A 17,323-nucleotide genomic window follows, 5' to 3' on the forward strand; every position below is an offset into this window, starting at 1 on the left:
TATATATCATAGTTAAGTACCATTCACAATCGTTAGATGGATTTACTCAGTTACAGCCACGTCATTTCCACCAATAACAAGCGAAACGTCAAACCAGACAACTGTGCGTGTGAAAAGAGGAGGGAGAAAGGAGGAGTTGAGGAAGCCCTATATTGAGTGATAGGGGCAGATTAGGCCTGTTGTCACTTTGTGAGCAGTTTTTCTCTACAACAGCGACGATAGTGGGTATTTTTGGCCAGCATTCAGCGGTAATGGGAACATCTGGTTACCGGTAGAAGACCCAAAACTATTCCCACCGAAGTTGTTTACGTTCTGGACTGTGTATACGTCGCGGCGGCGGTACAATCTTCCATACAATTCAGGTAGGTGGCGCTGGTTACAATGGTCGGTCATTGACAAGACGATGGCTGGTTGGCTTGTAATAATTATATTGAAGAAAGGCGAGGGCTTTAGGTAAATTTGGCTTGATAGTGAAATTATTATATATAAGCTTCTGAACATAACTTCAATGTTGATGTTGTTTACAGCAAGACACTGAACGTATTTCCAGCCCACTACTGTCTGACTTTGTATGACAGTTTATCCAATTACTGAATTAGGCAAACGTCTACGGACGATGGGGCACATAACTCTAGTGCTTGACAGAGTATGGTCCCTCTGTTCACCAAGAGACAGTTCTTATTACATGACTACAGGTATGTATGAATGTCCTTCTCACTAGCGAAACGTTTGCATTAGTTTGTTAAAGATTGTACATTCAGTAGGCAGCTGATCAGAATGATTTCTCAGAATCTGTATTGTGCGTCACTTTATCGACTGTACACAGAACATTGGGTACAACATTCTCCGTACAGGTAGGCTACCACCTGTTTTTCCATCACTAAGAAGTCAAAACCCACTGTAGATAGTTGCTCATTTTAAACTCAAATTATATGTTTGCAAACACCAGATTCAGTTAAAACACCCCCCAAACCCAACTACCAATTTAGACCAACCATATGCCTGTCCTGTACATTCCCAATACATCAGTTCAGCCAATGTGATCACACCATGCACTGTGCAAGTTTGCTCTTTCTACTGAATTATTTGTTCAGAAAATTATTAAAATAATTGACTAGCAAGCCAGGCCGTCATAAGTATGACAGTAAGACATCAATCCACATTTGAACAAATGCACCCTTAGGTCAGTTGAACTAATCCAAACAGTTTAGGCTATGTATCTAGACCTAGTCTAGGCCTACATGTCTAGGACCATCTATGACCTACAGTAACCCTCTCACCATATAACCAGTAGACAGACTCGTGTCAACTTTAAAGATGCAACATGCAGAAATAGCTCTGCCTTTTCCTGGTTGCTAAAATTCTAATAGTTTTCCTAATTTCTGTTTGACAAAATAATCAGTCAGTGTAGAGAATCATTGTACCATCTAAACCGCTGTGAAATATGTTTTCCATATCCAATTTATTTTGTATTTTCAGCTGTTTAAAGTAGAGGTCAATTGATTATGATTTTAACGCCGATAGCGATTATTGGAGGACCAAAAAATCCGATACTGATTAATCGGCCGATTTAATCAAACTATTTAAATAAATAAATAAAAATACAATTTTTATTTTTTTTTGTAATAACGACAATTACAATAACTGAATTAACACTTATTTTAACTTAATATAAAACATAAATAAAATCAATTTAGCCTCAAATAAATAATGAAACATGTTCAATTTGGTTTAAATAATTAAAAAACAAAGTGTTGGAGAAGAAAGTAATATGTGCCATGTAAAAAAACTAACGTTTAAGTTCCATGCTCGGAACATGAGAACATATGAAAGTTGGTGGTTCCTTTTAACATGAGACTTCAATATTCCAAGGTAAGAGGTTGTAGATAATATAGTATTTATAGAACTATTTCTCTCTATACCATTTGTATTTCATATTCCTTTGACTATTGGATGTTCTTATAGGCACTATAGTATTGCCAGTGTAACAGTATAGCTTCCGTCCCCCTCCTCGCCCCAACCTGGGCTCGAACCAGGAACACATCGACAACAGCCACACTTGAAGCATCGTTACCCATCGCTCCACAAAACTTGGCCCTTGCAGCGCAAGGGGAATAACTACTCCAAATCTAAAAGCGAGTGACGTTTGAAACAGTATTAGCGCACACCCAGCTAACTAGCTAGCCATTTCACATCGGTTACACCAGCCATTAGGCTGATAGGCTTGAAGTCATAAACAGCGCTGTGCTTGCGAAGAGCTGCTGGCAAAACGCACGAAAGTGCTGTTTGAATGAATGATTACGGGCCTGCTGCTGCTCAGTCAGACTGCTCTATCAAATCAGACTTAATTATAACATAATAACACACAGAAATATGAGCCTTTGGTCATTAATATGATCGAATCCGGAAACTATCATTTCGAAAACAAAACGTTTATTATTTCAGTGAAATACGGAACCGTTCGGTATTTTATCTAACGGGTGGCATCCATAAGTCTAAATATTCTTGTTACATTGCACAACCTTCAATGTATGTCATAATTACGTAAAATTCTGGCAAATTAATTTGCAATGAGCCAGGCAGCCCAAACTTGCATATACCCTGACTCTGCGTGCAATGAACGCAAGAGAAATGACACAATTTCACCTGGTTAATATGGCCTGCTAAACTGGATTAGTAGTTATAACTAGTGATTATGATTGATTGTTTTTTTATAAGATAAGTTTAATGCTAGCTAGCCATTTACCTTGGCTTCTACTGCATTCGCGTAACAGGCAGATTACTCGTGGAGTGCAATGGTTAGAGCGTTGGACTAGTTAACTGTGCGGTTGCAAGATTGGAACCGCTGAGCTGACAAGGTGAAAATCTGTCGTTCTGCCCCTGAACAAGGCAGTTAACCCACAGTTCCTAGGCAGTCATTGAAAATATGAATGTGTTCTTAACTGACTTGCCTAGTTAAATAAAAGGTATCAAATAAAAAAATATATACAAATTTAATTAAAATGATAATCGGAACTCAGCGCCCAAAAATACAGATTTCCGATTGTTATGAAAACTTGAAATCGGCCCTAATTAATCGGCCATTCCGATTAATCGGTCGACCCCTAGTTTGAAGCTTATGTACAAAAGTAAAATATGCTAAAAAAATAAACATAACAGGAATCATGGACATAGCTTACAAAGAACATAACTAGCACTTTTTAGACTTGCTTTCAATGAGACTGACATATCTAGAACACACATTTCTTTGAATTTGGTCAGCTTGCCCAAAAAGTTACATATTGTAGCTTTAAGACATTCCCAACTGTGTTTTTTGAGCAGCCTACAGTCTTAATGCTCCAGCAGCAAGCAGGGAATGCTGAATAACAAGTGCAATGTAGCGGTGAGAAGCCTAGGTGCATGCCCACATCACATGGGGAAACAGAGAATTGAGAACGTGAGGAATTCCGAGCAGTGGGTAGGCTAAATAGGCTGGAATTGACATTCAGCTGTAGTGACAGGGATGGAAGATTCTAGCTTGATCCCAGATGTGTTTGGGCTGTCTTAACAATCGCCAACTCCTGTGTTGATTGTTAAGATGGCACAAACAAATCTAAGACCAGGCTATGATTCCGCTCTGAACCATTCTAAGATGATATTACAAGAGAGAAGAGTGCCTGTAGTGTAAACTGTCTGACATGTTATTTGTCACGTGCCAACTACAACAGGTGTAGTAGACCTTAGAGTGAAATGCTTACTCACAAGCTCTATCCGAACTAAGTTAAAGGGGAAACAAATGTATGACTAAAACACAAGAATTAGAAATTAAGCTACAAACCCACTCACTGAGACTGACTGACAGGGGAGTCGGAGAGAGTTGAATGCATGTCACCTAGCGGGTTAACTGAGGCTACTTCTGGTTTATAAAATAATACCACGTCAATCTGTGTTGTGGATGGTGTTTTTTTCCTGGAGAAAAAACAGGGCCATAGCTGGCATGATGGAGGGTAAGTGATAGCAGGCTAAATGGTTTAGGCCTTGCCTCAATTGCACTGTCTTCTGTCTGATGGGGTAAAGGTTTAGATGGCTATAAATGGAAGGGGTAAGATAGTCGTTCCTGGCCCAAGGATTATAAGGGTAAAGGTGGAGATGGCAGGCTTGATGCATATAGCAACTACACTGAAATAGCAACATGTAAATTGTTGGTCCCATGTTTCATGAGCTGAAATAAAAGATCCCAGACATTTTCCATCTGCACAAAAAGCTTTTCTCTTCAATTTTGTGCACAAATGTATTTACATCCCTGTTAGTGAGCATTTATCCTTTGCCAAGATAATCCATCCACCTGACAGATGTGGCATGTCAAGAAGATGATTAAACAGCATGATCATTACACAGGTACACCTTGTGCTTCGGACAATAAAAGGCCATTCTACAATGTGCAGTTTAGTCACAACACAATGACACAGATGTCTCAAGTTTTGAGGGAGCTTGCAATTGGCATGCTGACTGCAGGAATATCAGAGAGTTTTTGTCAGAGAATTTCATGTTATTTTCTGTACCTCCAACGTTGTTTTAGAGGATTTGGCAGTACGTCCATCCGGCCTCACAACCGCAGACCACGTGTAACCACGCCAGCCCAGGACCTCCAGATCCAGGCTTCTTCACCTGCGGGATTGAAACTTTTAGTGTTTCTGTCTGTAATAGAGCCCTTTTGTGGGGAAAAACATATTCTGATTGGCCTGGCCTGGCCTGGCTCCAGTGGGTGGGCCTGTGCCCCCCCCCCCCTAAGCCCACAGATGGCTGCACTGCTGCCCAATCACGTGAAAGTGAAATCCATAGATTAGGGCCTAATTTATTTAAATTTGACTAATTTCATTATGAACTGTAACTCAGTAAAATCGTTAATTGTTGCATTTATATTTTTGTTCAGTATATTTCGAAATGGCTTGTTGTGTAAAGTCACATTAGCATCTGCCTCGACCCCTTACAGAGACTGTTCCAGAGTGCACTTTCAGGAAGCAATTGCTTTGATTTGATTGGGCTAATGTATGCGAGATGACACATGAAAGTAGAGGCAATCGTTGAGATGTTTCTGCGAACAAACAGCTAGGGTCTGAATCCAGATTAAATTAACCCGTCACGGATGTTTCTCTATTTTGTGACAACCACTGAGCCCTTCAGTGACTCAGCATAGCTATCTTGGAGTTAGCCTGCTATGCCTACCATCAGCTGTTGCCATGCCATTGACTAAATTAACCAGGAAGTAATCCAGCTGCCCAAACATTTAAACAAGGTAGAACGATGGCCTCCGTTATTATATTGGATTGTTAAAATAGGACTTTGGATCACTCAAATGTTATTATAAAGCCCTTTTTACATCAGCAGATGTCACAGAGGGCTATACAGAAACCCAGCCTAAAACCCCAAACAGCAAGCAATGCAGATGTAGGTGCACAGAAAAAACTCCCTAGAAAGGCAGGAACCTAGGAAGAAACCTAGAAAGGAATCAGGCTCTGAGGGGTGGCCACTCCTCTTCTGGCTGTGCCGGGTGGAGATTATAAGAGTACATGGCTATTTAAGGCCAGATTGGATGGCCAGGAAATTCCCAATTTAATGCCTAGTAACTAGACCACTGAGCTACTTCTGTTTGATATTCCTCCTGAGGGAACCTATTCCCTATGTGACACATGCAGACTGTGCTGCCTGTGTTGTCTTGCCTATACACCAGATCCTGCAGATGGGTCAGGGGCTGTGGAGGGTGGCCAGGAACCAGCAGCTGCAGCAGGAGTACGGAGAGCACTGGGATGCTGGACCTGGCCTTGACGGAGATCCCCAGGATTTGGGGATGGAGATGGGGGTTAACCCAGGCCAGGCTCCCCCCTCCCCCGGGGTGGGCAACCTGCCACCTCACCCCCACCCGCGGCGCCACCCCCAGCACTGCCAAGGGGCAGACATCTACCAGCTGCTGCGTGCCCGCCGGGGGAAGGAGCAGCAGGGTTTCATAGACCTGGAGATGCTTCCTCCAGAGCTCAGCATCACCATCCTGTCCTACCTGAACGCTACAGACCTCTGTCTGGCATCCTGCGTGTGGCAGGACCTGGGCCACGACGAGTACCTCTGGCAGGGGTGAGTAGTAGACTGACAGGGTCTGTGGAAGGGAGGCAGGGGTGAGTAGTAGACTGACTGGGTCTGTGGAAGGGAGGCAGGGGTGAGTAGTAGACTGACTGGGTCTGTGGAAGGGAGGCAGGGGTGAGTAGTAGACTGACTGGGTCAGTTAGCGGGTGTTCAGAATGAATTATTCAAAACTAATGTCACTAATTGGTATTTTGACCAAATAAGATCAGCTTTTTTTTTTTTATGTGAAAAGTTCTGATGTTATTGGTCAAAAGACCAATTATTGGACAAAATATCAGAATTGGGCTCCTTGTGTGAACGTAGCCAATGAGAAGTGTGCTGCAGGACAGGACCTGACACACCATTACAGATTCATCAATGTTTTTAATTGTCCACAAATCATTCAAATGGTGCTTGCCACAAGTAGGTATAACATGTACCAGGTTCTGTGTCTTTAATGGTTCAAAGAGTTGATTGGGTGATCATGTTTCTAATTGCAGTCCTCCCTTTTTCTCTGTCGCTCGCTTGTTCCCTGACTTGCTCTCTCTTTCTCTGTCTGGCTGTGCCCTAGTTTGTGTAAGTCCACATGGGGTCACTGTTCCATCTACAATAGAAGGCTTCCCTATGGCTTCTCATATAGAAGACTCTACATGATGCTAGATGAAGGCAGTCTGACGTTCAACGCTAACCATCAGGAGGTAAGTCATCTCTTTTTCACCTTTATCCCAAATGCCTCGTCCACCTTTTTAAAGCACCACTTCCCCACTGAAACACTCCGGTTTCCCGGACGTAGATAAAGCCGGCTTAATCTGTTTCCGGGAAATTGTTCAGTATATATATGAATATGTATATGGACCAATTAGCTTTTTTTTACTACGTTATTGATTCTTGATTTTTTTTACCACAAAAAAAATATGATTTAGAAATAGTGAGTACACATTGAACCCACCACACTTTACACATCAAACCCACCACACTTCAGCCCTCCTTGAAGACAAATGACTACCAGCTAAATTACTTGTTTACTGCCGATGCATACATTCTGAAAGACATCAGCCTTGAAGGTCGCAGCAGGTCAAAGCCTGGTTCCCGAGAATCTGTGGAACATTCTAATGGCGTTATTTGGTCTGTCTGTATCGCTAAGTGGATTAGGCTCACTATGGCCAGCCACTTAAAGGGCATGTGATAGCTGTGTAATGGACTGAAATGGTGCTGGGTCTCTACTCTCCCCCTCTAATCCCTCTTTCTCTCTGTGTGTGTTTCATATTGACTCTCTCTTTCTCTCTCCCCCCCCCCCCCCCCCCCAATAGGGTATCAGTTACTTCATGTCCAAAGGCATACTGGTGGACCACCCCAAGGAGCTGGCCAAGTTCATCTTCTGCACTCGCACGCTCAACTGGAAAATGCTGAGGGTATACCTAGATGAGAGGTGGGTTTTCTTTATTGAATTCTCACTGGGCTTTTCTCGAATTCTCACTGGGCTTTTTTCAAATTCTTATTGGCTTGTCTCTAATTGCAGGAGAGATGTTTTGGACGAGCTGGTCACGCTGCACAACTTCAGTAACCAGTTCCTGCCCAACGCACTGAGGGACTTCTTCAGGCACATCCACGCCCCAGAGGAGAGGGGCGAATATCTGGAGACGCTCATCACCAAGTTCTCCCACCGCTTCTGCGCCTGCAACCCTGTCCTGGTCCGGGATGTGGGTCTCAGCCCAGGTCAGTGCACTGCAGGGAGTTGTAGTTCTAATCTGCAGGGTGTTTAGGGAAGTCGGATGAGTGGAGGAGATTTGTAGTTCTGGTGCGTGTTATGTTAATTCAGCCTATGTAAGCGGAGGGAGTTGTAGTTCTACAGGATGTTTAGTGGGGGGGAATTGTAGTAATAAATTAATTAATGGGAATTGTAGACCTGACAGGTGTTGAGTTAGAGGCAAGATGTGTGTCGGTGCTGCAATGTTTGTTTTTCTTTTTTGCCGATGATCTAGCCGTCTGCCCGCGCTATAGAGTGCTATATCGGTCTGCTAATATAGGACTAGTAAAGGCCCAGCGCACTACTTTTGTAAGAGAAATGTTTATTTTTATATAAAAATATATGGGCCTCCTGAGTGGCACAGCGGTCTAAGGCCCTGCATCGCAGTGCTAGATATGTCACTATAGACCCGGCTTCGGTCCCGGGCTGTATCACAACCGGCCGTGATCGGGAGTCCCATAGGGCGGCACACAATTGTCCCAGTGTCGTCCGGATTAATTGGCTCATCGCACTCTAGCGACTCCTTGTGGCGGGCCAGGTGCCTGCAGGCTGACCTCGGTCGTCAGTTGAACGGTGTTTCCTCTGACACATTGGTGCGGCTGGCTTCCAGGTTAAGGGGGCATGAGTTAAGAAGTGCGGTTAGGTGGGTCATGTTTCGGAGGACGCATGACTCGACCTTCGCCTCCCCGAGCCCGTTGGGGAGTTGCAGCGACGAGACAAGATTGTAATTGGGGAGAAAAAGGGTGTAAAATACTAAAATATATACAGTCAGATCATACATTTTTGGCCATTGACCATGTTGTTATTATTGCTTTAGCTGTCTACCACAGCATATTGGAGTTAAAATGAAATAATGAATATGAGCTTGAGGGTATTTACATCCAAATCAGGTGAATGGTGTAGGAATTACAGCACTTTTTATGTGGTTCCCCCCCCCCCCCATATTTTTAAGGGACCAAAAGTAATTGGACAATTGGCTGCTCAGCTGTTCCATGGCCAGGTGTGTGTTATTCCCTCATTAGTTAATTTACAGGTAAGCAGATAAAAGGTATAGAGTTGATTTCAAGTGTGGCATTTGCATTTGGAATCTGTTGCTGTTAACCCTCAATATGAAATCCAAACAGCTGTCCTTGCCATTGAAGGAAGACATCATTAGGCATGAAAAATCAAAACAAACCCATCAGTAACATTAGGTGTGGCCAAATCAACTATTTGGTACATTCTTAGAAAGAAAGAACGCTCAGGAACACCAAAAGGTCTGGAAGATCACAGAAAACAACTGTGGTGGATGACAGAATTCATTCCCTGGTGAAGAAAAACCCTTTTCACAACAGTTGTCCAGATCAAGAACACCCTCCAGAAGGCAGGCGTACAGTGCCTTGCGAAAGTATTCGGCCCCCTTGAACTTTGCGACCTTTTGCCACATTTCAGGCTTCAAACATAAAGATATAACTGTATTTTTTTGTGAAGAATCAACAACAAGTGGGACACAATCATGAAGTGGAACGACATTTATTGGATATTTCAAACTTTTTTAACAAATCAAAAACTGAAAAATTGGGCGTGCAAAATTATTCAGCCCCCTTAAGTTAATACTTTGTAGCGCCACCTTTTGCTGCGATTACAGCTGTAAGTCGCTTGGGGTATGTCTCTATCAGTTTTGCACATCGAGAGACTGACATTTTTTCCCATTCCTCCTTGCAAAACAGCTCGAGCTCAGTGAGGTTGGATGGAGAGCATTTGTGAACAGCAGTTTTCAGTTCTTTCCACAGATTCTCGATTGGATTCAGGTCTGGACTTTGACTTGGCCATTCTAACACCTGGATATGTTTATTTTTGAACCATTCCATTGTAGATTTTGCTTTGTTTTGGATCATTGTCTTGTTGGAAGACAAATCTCCGTCCCAGTCTCAGGTCTTTTGCAGACTCCATCAGGTTTTCTTCCAGAATGGTCCTGTATTTGGCTCCATTCATCTTCCCATCAATTTTAACCATCTTCCCTGTCCCTGCTGAAGAAAAGCAGGCCCAAACCATGATGCTGCCACCACCATGTTTGACAGTGGGGATGGTGTGTTCAGCTGTGTTGCTTTTACGCCAAACATAACGTTTTGCATTGTTGCCAAAAAGTTCAATTTTGGTTTCATCTGACCAGAGCACCTTCTTCTACATGTTTGGTGTGTCTCCCAGGTGGCTTATGGCAAACTTTAAACAACACTTTCTATGGATATCTTTAAGAAATGGCTTTTTTTTTGCCACTCTTCCATAAAGGCCAGATTTGTGCAATATACGACTGATTGTTGTCCTATGGACAGAGTCTCCCACCTCAGCTGTAGATCTCTGCAGTTCATCCAGAGTGATCATGGGCCTCTTGGCTGCATCTCTGATCAGTCTTCTCCTTGTATGAGCTGAACGTTTAGAGGGACGGCCAGGTCTTGGTAGATTTGCAGTGGTCTGATACTCCTTCCATTTCAATATTATCGCTTGCACAGTGCTCCTTGGGATGTTTAAAGCTTGGGAAATCTTTTTGTATCCAAATCCGGCTTTAAACTTCTTCACAACAGTATCTCGGACCTGCCTGGTGTGTTCCTTGTTCTTCATGATGCTCTCTGCGCTTTTAACGGACCTCTGAGACTATCACAGTGCAGGTGCATTTATACGGAGACTTGATTACACACAGGTGGATTGTATTTATCATCATTAGTCATTTAGGTCAACATTGGATCATTCAGAGATCCTCACTGAACTTCTGGAGAGAGTTTGCTGCACTGAAAGTAAAGGGGCTGAATAATTTTGCACGCCCAATTTTTCAGTTTTTGATTTGTTAAAAAAGTTTGAAATATCCAATAAATGTCTTTCCACTTCATGATTGTGTCCCACTTGTTGTTGATTCTTCACAAAAAAATACAGTTTTATATCTTTATGTTTGAAGCCTGAAATGTGGCAAAAGGTCGCAAAGTTCAAGGGGGCCGAATACTTTCGCAAGGCACTGTATCTGTGTCAGAGTCAACAATCAAGAGAAGACTTCACCAGAGTAAATACAGAGGGTTTACCACAAGATGTAAACCATTGGTAAGCCTCAAACAGGAACACAGCTTTAGAGTTTGCCAAAAAACATGTAAAAAAGCCTGTAAATTTCTGGAACAACATGCTATGGACAGATGAGACAAAGATCAACTTGTACCAGAATGATTAGAAGCGTATGGAGAAGGGAAGGAACTTCTCGTGATCCGAAGTATACCACCTCATCTGTGAAGCTTGGTGGAGGTCGTGTTATGGCGTGGGCATGTATGGCTGCTTCCCTTGTATTTATTGATGTGACTGCTGACAAAAGCAGCAGGATGAATTCTGAAGTGTTTAGGGCTATATTATCTGCTCAGATTCAGCCAAATGCTTCAAAACTCATTGGACGGTGTTTCACAGTGGAGAGGGACATTGACCCGAAGCATATTGCGAAAGCAACACAATACTTTTTTTAACGCAAAGAAGTGGAATATTCTGCAATAAACAAGTCAATCACCTGACCTGAATCGAATTTGAGAATGCATTTCACTTGCTGAAGGCAAAACTCCCCAAGAACAAGCAGGAACTGAAGACTGCTGCAGTAAAAGCCTGGCAGAGCATCACCAGGGAAGAAACCCAGCATCTGGTGATGTCTATGGGTTCCAGACTTCAGGGCAGTCATTGACTGCAAAGGATTTGCAACCAAGTATTAAGTAATTTAATTTGATTGTCAGTTTGTCCAAGTATGTATAAAAAATGGTTGTAATTCCTAAATGGTTCATACAATAATTTTTACAAAACCGTTAAAAAAACGCATTTCAATGAACAGGTGTGCCTTGTTAATTTGTGGAATTTCTTTCCTTAATGCGTTTGAGCCAATCAGTTGTGTTGTGACAAGGTAGGGGTGGTGTGGTGTACAGAAGATTGCCCTATTTGGTAAAAGACCAAGTCCATATTTTGACAAGAATTATAAGACCTGAAGGACAGTCAATCTGGAAAATGTTAACTTTGAACGTTTCTTCAAGTGCAGTTGCAAAAACCATCAAACGCAATGATGAAACTGGCTTTCATGAGGACCGCCACAGGAAAGGAAGACCCAGAATTACCTCTGCTGCAGAGGATAAGTTCATTACCCAAATAAATGCTTCAGAGTTCAAGTAACAGACACATCTCAACAACAATGGTTCAGAGGAGACTGTGTGAATCAGGCCTTCATGGTCGAATCGCTGCAAAAAAAACATTACTAAAGGACACCAATAAGAAGACAAGACTTGCTTGGGCCAAGAAACACGAGCAATGGACATTTGAGTCCAATTTTTAAAAAATTGGTTCCAAACGCCATGAAATTGAGAGTTTGGTTCCAACCGCTGTGAGACGCAGAGTAGGTGAACGGATGATCTCTGCATGTGTGGTTCCCACCGTGAAGCATGGAGGAGGTGTGTGGGTGTGCTTTGCTGGTGACACTGTTGCTGATTTTTATTTAGAATTCAAGGCACACTTAGCCAGCATGGCTACCACAGCATTTTGCAGCGAAACGCCATCCCATCTGGTTTGGGCTTAGTGAGACTATCATTTGTTTTTCTACAGGACAATGACCCAACACACACTTCCAGGCTGTGTAAGGGCTATTTGACCAAGAAGGAGAGTGATGGAGTGCTGCATCAGATGACCTGGCCTCCACAATCACCCGACCTCAACCCAAGTGAGATGGCTTGGGCTGAGTGGGGCCGCAGTGACAGATGGATTCAACCAGTAGGTCTGCTTTAGAGGACCGAGCCCTAGAAGACCCAAGTACTGTAAAAGGCCCTTTACTCCACTAGGAGCTAAAAGGAATAGGTGATGTCACTGTAAACACCTGACATCATGCGTCTGTCTGGTCTTGTCTTGTCAACAGCGCCTGCAACCACCTGCCAGTTTCTGCCACAGTTGAACAACTCCTAACTCAGGGTCCAGGCTCAACAAATCCCACAGGCTTTAGGTCTTCTCTCGTCTGTTGATCTCCCCACAATGCCTCTGTAATTTACAAAGGGCTCTGATGTTGCACTTGACCCAAGTTGTCCTGTCCTTGTTGCATGATTCAAATGTGTGAGAAATCTTTGTACTAACACTGTCATTGGTCCCTTAAGCCACAATAATCCCAGGGGTTTAAAGTGTTTGGCTGGAGCGCTGCCCTCACTCTCCTATCACAGAACGGTGTTGTAATAACATCTGGCGCGGTTCTCGGCCGCTCTGCGTCGTCCTGGAGGAGAAGCCGGCTGATTTATTATAAACTTACTGGCGATAGAATTGGCAGAGCAGTAAAGGAGGAGCGGAGATGTACGCTCTCACACTTTCTCTCGCTCTCTCCCACTCTAAAGAGACCCCCTGTTCAACCCCTCTTAGTCTGCCCAGAACCAGGGCTGATACCCACACTGTAAGGTCTGAGAATATGAGTAGACATGTCTCTTTCCTTCCCTGTTATGTGTCCTGTAAAGGAATATTATTCACACTTCAGAATGTGTGTTTTTTGTTTGTAGACACGTCATTATGAAGCTATTTTTCTTTATCTGCCCTTCTCTTGTTCTGATGCTCTTTTCTGGTCTTCCCTTCGCTCTGTCTCCCTGTCGTTTATTCTTAAACTCCCACCCACCCTCTCAGCCAAGTGATGACCACACAATGAACAGAGAAAGTATTGCTGGACTGAGAAAGACATCAACTAAAACATTGGGGCTGGCTAATATACTGAATACATGTATATTACTAAGCAAGATTTTTTTTTAAATAGGTATTTTGTTGGTGTGTGTGCCCCATTGCCATTATTTATCTTAAGTCTAAAATAATTTCACTTTTATTTATTTATATATTTATCATTTAGCAGACGCTATTATCCAGGGTGACGAAGTGCCTTGCTCAAGGTCACATCGGCAGATTTTTCACCTTGTCTGCCCAGAATTCAAACCAGCGACCTTTGGGTTACTGGCCCAACGCTTTTAACCGCTAGGCTAGCTGCCACCTCACAGCTCCATATACAACTTAATCTTCATTGGATGCTTGGTGCTGGGACTTGTTTGACCTCTCTAACATTCTGTCCATCTCTCCTCTCCAGATGCGGTGTATGTGCTCTGCTACTCGCTCATCCTGCTGTCTATAGACTTGACCAGCCCGCACGTCAAGAACAAGATGTCCAAACGTGAGTTCATCCGCAACACGCGCCACGCTGCCCAGAACATCAGCGAGGACTTTGTCGGCCATCTTTACGACAACATCTATCTCATCGGCCATGTGGCGGCCTAACCGGGAAGTGACGAGGAGTGGAAGTCGGTGAATACACAAACCAGTGATTGCACTGATGCAAGATACTACTTTGGACAATAGTTGTTGCTGGTCATTCTTAATATAGGGTCCTGTACTGCTAGCAATGATTCTTGTTTCCATACTGGGTGGGAGGTAATCTCTTCTCCGGCTGTAGAGCCAATGGAGACCAAGTAGCGTAGCGATTTGGCCCGCCCACATGAAGTGACATCTTAAGGTGTGAGATATAGCCTCAGACAGGCTAGACGTATATTCAGCACAAAAGTAGCATATGACAATATAACCAACTACTTCCAGCTTAACCACGCAGAAGTGTAGCTCCAGTATGTTAACGAAGTCAAGAAGAAGTTAAACATATGCTATGAACAAGGACTGAAAATTATTACAGCAAAAATTTGCAGTTGTGGTTCACATTATACTCTGTTTTTGTTTTGTGAATTACTCTTGAGTTTTGAGTTAAATATTCTGTTTTTCTTTTTTAAATGTTTTTGTTGGAATGTTTTTTTACAATTAGAGGAACTTAAAAGAATGACTAATAGGCTGGTAGAAACTCCACTGTATTTTTGTCCTTAACTTTGTAAGCCGGATTAAATTGGATGGAATGAATATGAATTTCCAAGAGGCACAACAATAATTAATCCAACCACATTTACAACATGGAATCCTTTTATTTTTAGCAGAGAACTTCAAAGGGCTCTTTGCGTCCATTCCAAAGTATTTTATGAGTTGTAAAGTAATCGCCATGGATCGTACTCTGAATTGATGTATGTGGATGAGTAGAATGTCCATGGGAATCTCAGAGCATCCAATTTTGAGTTTGTAATGTGAACTCTCATCTGCATGCATCTCGGCTGGGTCGTATTAATTAGTGTGCAAAATTGAAAACGTTTTTCGCCTACGGAAGACGAAAATAAATGTTTCTTATTGGACAAGTCCAATTTTGTTTCTCAATGTTGCAATCCATTTTATTATATTTGGTGCCTAATGAACACAACACTGGTAATACAGCTATTGATTGTTGATGGAAAAATAAGTGTCAAAGTTGAGGACAATTGTTCAGTGAATTTTTACCTCGGCCCAAGCTGGGATAGGTAATGTTGGTAAATGAAGGTATCTATGTTACTTTATCCTTTTGTGTTGACAAGCATTCTACCCCTTAAAAACAGGCTGATTCCCAAATGGCATCCTATTCCCTATGTGTTGCACTACAGTTGAACAGGGCCCATAGGGCTCGTGTCATAAGCAGTACACTATATAGGGAATAGGGTGGCATTTGGGACACATTCCGGCACTGACTCTAGCACCGATGCCTGCGTTTACACAGGCAGCCCAATTCTGATTATTTTTTTCCACTCATTGGTCTTTTGACCAATCAAATCTGATCTTTTCACGTCCAGATCTGATTGGTCAAAAGACCAATTAGTGAAGAAAAAGATCAGAATTGGGCTGCCTGTGTAAACAGCATAAGTGACACCACAGATATGAACGTTAATCTTTCCCACCATCCTTTGCGGACAACATTTATATTGTGATTTGTTTTATGTGTGTGACTCTGGACTGATGCCTCTATCATGTTTAAATCTTAAATTGTCTATTCTATGACTGCAACGTCACTCTTTCTCTCCCACCCTCTCCCCAGTGACTCGAAGGGCTTGATTCTATTTGCTACAAATGTCCAGAAATATGTCATCTAGAATAAGGAATCAAGTCCGCTCTATTCGTGACATTTCTTTATGCAGTGTTCAGTATTGAACCAGATTGTTTCTTTTAATGATTACTAACTAGTGAGCACTTTAACCAGGGGGTGTTTTCTCTCCACACTGCTGTCTTCTGATTCATATATATATATATATATATATATATATATATTACACTATTTAGTTCTCACATATCTGAAGGATTGTTTGTTTTCTATCTGATGTCTTAGCCATGCAGTCTTTATTATTAGTTCTAGTGCCAATAAACAAAATGTTGAAAATGACGACCACACTGACATGTGAACCTGAGCAGAATAACAACTGTGGTAAATGTTTGCATACAATTGATTAAAACCCAGATTTGATTTGCACATGTATATATTTAAGTATAGAGATTTATATAAGAAACATTTTATTTTGACGTATTTTAACAGATTTTTTTTCCTCATAAGTAGACCTGTTTTTGCACTGACATTTTGTATGAGCACTGGACTGCATGCAGAGAACTGAGTCTTTGCACAGTTAATGTTCTCCACTTCCATGATGAATTTAAATTTAAGTGATTTGAGATTATTATCGTAATATTTATGAAATGTTAATTACATGAGTTTAACAGCAGCAAATGACAGTACAGACTTTTCCTTTTCTTCAATTCCATGTACGTTTTAGTTTCCTGTGTGGATTTATGGATTGAGATTTTTATAGACCATTCCCTTTTCAACAGCCTAACAAAACCATTTACATCTGAGATGGGTTGCTGAATGACAACACTGGAAATAAAAACCTGTCTAGATTGTATACAAATTAAACTCTGAGAAAATATTCCCCTTGTGTTGAGCTGTGACTTTCTACAGTGATCATAATGTTTTTATATATTTAAGATTGTGACCATTACTGATTCACCCTTCGACTATGTACACTATATTTACGAATTAAGTCACCTATATACACCTCTCAACACGGCTCTCGAAACTACCAAACCCCATTTTCAAAGCCACAATCCATAGTGTATATATTAACTATAGAGTTCCTCTGAGCCTGTCAGTGTAGATAGACAGGAGTAAATCGACTCCAGACACAACATGACCCTCGACCTCTAGCGGAGTGTGCTTTATGTGCTGTAAATGAAAAGGGAGAGCATCACAGGGGCCGTCAGCAGAGAGATACAGGGCCCTTGGAGCTGCATGGGAGAGAGGTCAATCTGAGAAAGTTTAGAGAGTGGTGATGCAATGTGTACCCTGACCCCTTTTTAGCTCTCCATTGCGCAGGGAGACAAGGTACCATGTCAAGGAGGGAGAATATATAACTCAACTTTATCTGTCTTCCTCAAAGACTCCTTTCAGGGCCTACGAAAAAAGCATGGCAATGCCAAATACTAAGCTAAATTGGATGGAGAACTGAAATGGTTCATGATTGAATGGTTGGTATCCTACTTTAGATGACACGATCCATTGGCTTAATCATTCATTTAGTACCAGCTTTTTCAGTAAAA

General features: G+C 42.1%; 1 protein-coding gene across 1 annotated transcript; it reads left to right on the top strand.

The window, feature by feature from the left end:
• The first annotated feature begins 107 nt into the window (after positions 1 to 107).
• On the top strand, positions 108 to 16,651 carry LOC139419005 (F-box only protein 8-like). Its single transcript, XM_071168812.1, has 6 exons — positions 108 to 362; positions 5,711 to 6,108; positions 6,668 to 6,794; positions 7,407 to 7,525; positions 7,616 to 7,812; positions 13,929 to 16,651. Exons 2-6 carry the CDS (start codon positions 5,720 to 5,722, stop codon positions 14,114 to 14,116), a joined length of 1,020 nt encoding a protein of 339 aa, XP_071024913.1. The 5' UTR covers positions 108 to 362; positions 5,711 to 5,719; the 3' UTR covers positions 14,117 to 16,651.
• Positions 16,652 to 17,323: the final 672 nt, after the last annotated feature.

This window comes from Oncorhynchus clarkii, chromosome 10, assembly GCF_045791955.1.
Source record: "Oncorhynchus clarkii lewisi isolate Uvic-CL-2024 chromosome 10, UVic_Ocla_1.0, whole genome shotgun sequence".
Taxonomy (NCBI): domain Eukaryota; kingdom Metazoa; phylum Chordata; class Actinopteri; order Salmoniformes; family Salmonidae; genus Oncorhynchus; species Oncorhynchus clarkii.